At 36.7% G+C, this 3,008-nt stretch overlaps 1 protein-coding gene across 1 annotated transcript; it reads right to left on the reverse strand.

The window, feature by feature from the left end:
• Nucleotides 1–640: 640 nt before the first annotated feature.
• Nucleotides 641–1,210, reverse strand: LOC115653538 (interferon beta-like). The gene has a single exon (XM_030566930.1). The coding sequence runs from the start codon at nucleotides 1,208–1,210 to the stop codon at nucleotides 641–643; it is 570 nt and encodes a 189-aa protein (XP_030422790.1).
• Nucleotides 1,211–3,008: the final 1,798 nt, after the last annotated feature.

Consider the following 3,008-nt stretch of genomic DNA (forward strand, 5'->3'; position numbering starts at 1 on the left):
ACTGAGACAGAAAAGATTCCAGCATAGGGTGCAGTTTCCTTCAGCTGATTTCATTACTTCAGTAGTAAAAGTGCCCACCATCATGAGCTGCAATGAGAGAGGAAAATAGTTCAAACAGAAAACACTTCAATAGTGAAATATTTAGAAAATGATGATGATTCCATATCATAAGTCCTAAGTTGCCTTCCAGTAAGCCTAACAAAGAAACTCTCTTTTTACAAAAGGTTTTACTAAAAGTGTTAAAATTCATAGGTGAACAGAGCCAGTGAAAGCAGATAGGGAATCCTGCCTGTCCTCCCCCGCAGAAGACCTCAATCTAAAGATAGCATGGGATAAAAAGGGATGGATTTTCAGGTGTTCTGAGTGGAATGTTATCTTGATTGGTATTTGTTTAGAGCAGGCCAGTTTTTATTCCCCTGTCCATTTTATCAATCTATTGAACAAAGTCATATCCCTGGATATATTATATGAGGTGCAAATATCACTTTTGTATATCAGCAATATAAACAGGATATTCTCTAATAAAGGATAGAACAGAACCTATAGAATAGTTTTTAAATGAAAGCACAGCATGTTTTACCTGTTTTTCCCCAAAACTATTATTTCAATTACTCTAAAAAAGGTGTTTTGTTAAAATACCTTAGTTTTTAAGCCTTTTTGTGAGTTGGTCAATAAACAGAAAACATCTTCTCATTTCCCCACGAATGATCTCCCAGGCACACAGGCTGTATTGCTTTTCTTTCAGGAAATTGTCTATCACACGGAAATATTTCTTCACTGTCAGCCTGCTGAAGTCCTCATTTTGTGGGTAGGTTGTCTCCAACTTTTTTTCTCCATCGAACCACGTCTTCAGCAGCTCAATTTGCTGGTGAAGTCCACTTTGGAATGCAACTATGGAACTCCTATCCCAGGCAGCTTGGATGTGACTTTTGCTGAAGATATTGAAGATCTGTTGGAGGATCTCCTGGATTGCCACCATGGCATTCTCCTTCTGGAACTCTCTGGAGCTGAGAACATTCTGGAGGGATATGAAGTTTGAATTTTCATTTAGACATTGCACAGGAAATTGTCCTCCCATTTTTTCCAGAAGCTGTAAACTAGCTTGGTTCACTTTGTTTTGCTGGAAGTGAAGCATGTTACAGTCCACAGATGAGCTTCCAGTGGAGAAGAGCAGGACAAGGCAAATGTTCAGGAAACTCAGGGTGATCATGCTGATGATGACTTAGATTCCCTGTTTGTGTGTAGAGACAGCACAATCTTTCATAGGCTGATGTGTGGTATTTTTACCCCTGTCTCTGAATTTAAGTATTCTGTAGTTTTTCTTTCATCACTTTCTGCATCTCAAGGTTCTCATTTGCTAATTAGGACTTTTTATTTTCACTTTTCTGGATTTTTTTAAATACTTCTGTTAGTTGGTTTTTCAGCATTTCTTTCCTTTTTTAAAAAAAGTGAGCAAATTATTAAAACCAGAACAAGTTGTTTAATATTTGGTATTATTTATGTTATTGCTGTAGCAAATTTCCATTTGATCTGAAACATTTCCCAAACTGAAAATAGATCAATTTAGCTGGACTAAGACATAAAAGTCCCTTGTAAAAGGCCATCTGTGTCCCCATATCCTCCTAACCTTAATTCAGAAGTCCCTTTAATGTTTACTAATCAAAGTAGTTTAATGAGTACAGAAACTGATAATGGAAGAGTAAACACACTTGAAGAGATTTGGGGCCAGATCCCGAGGACTAGTCATTTGCTGGCCAGAATGACTCAGAAGGCTTACGCCTAAATGTGGCATAACAATGTGTTCTTAATATTGTTTCTTTTTTCTATCCATTGCCATCACCTCCTCCACTGCATGCTACACCTACATGTTATGTCATGTCTTTTTTAGCTTTTTTTCAGGCAGGAACTGTCTTTTACTGTATGTCTTTGTACAGTGACCTTGTTAGAATAGTGCTCTGATTCTGCTTACGACCCTGAGCACTGCAGCATTACAAATAAATTATAATGGATTACTCAGAACTGTCTACATGCAGATGTCAGCATAGAGCACATAGACACACAGAAAACTTTCTTTTGTATCATGATAACCCAAGTCTAAGAGAAACAAAAATTCTCTTTCCAGATAATATTCATGATATATCCTATGGAACACGTAATCTCAGCATGCTCCTGTGGACTTGTCTTTGAGTCTCTGCCAATCTTTACATTAGTTGGTAATAATTTCTTTTCTTCTTCACCTTGGTTTAACTAATCATGTTCCTAAATTACTTATGAACTCTTTTAATTGTAAAGCTAATTTTTTTCCATGGGGGATAATTACAATTTACAACAGTCCAGACTTAGAAAGTTTCTTTACACTATTTAAACTTTCTAGTTTTGAGTAATTGCAATGTAACAAATAATTATAATTATCAAAGTTATGTGAACGCTAGTGACCAAAATTAAACTTTTATTCATAATAGTCTTGCAGAGACTCAACTTCTATGGGAGAAAGGGGTGGGGCAGCTGGCTATTATATTCTTTTGCATTGCTGGGTGTTAAGACATTTTTTCTACTTGAAAATTGAATGTGTTGGAGAGGGAGTCAGATACACTAAATATGGAACCCACAGTGCTGCTTTTTGTTTAAAAAATCATTTAGTTTTCAGATTTCAGAGTGGTAGCCGTGTTAGTCTGTATCAGCAAAAAGAGCAGAAGTACTTGTACTTGTGGCACCTTAAAGACTGACACATTTATTTGAGCGTAAGCTTTTGTGGGCTAAACCCCACTTCATCGGATGCATGCAGTGGTAAATGCAGAAGAAAGATTATATATACACAGAGGACAGGAAAAATTGGGTGTTGCCATACTAACTCTAACGAGAGTAATCAGTTAAGGTGGGTTATCCTCAGCAGTAGGAAAAAAAACCTTTTGTAGTGATAATCAGGATGACTCATTTCCAACAGTTGACAAGAAGGTGTGAGTAACAGTTGGAGAAAAATTAGCTTGGGGAAATAGGTTTTACTTTGT

The sequence above is a fragment of the Gopherus evgoodei genome, chromosome 6, assembly GCF_007399415.2.
Source record: "Gopherus evgoodei ecotype Sinaloan lineage chromosome 6, rGopEvg1_v1.p, whole genome shotgun sequence".
Taxonomy (NCBI): domain Eukaryota; kingdom Metazoa; phylum Chordata; order Testudines; family Testudinidae; genus Gopherus; species Gopherus evgoodei.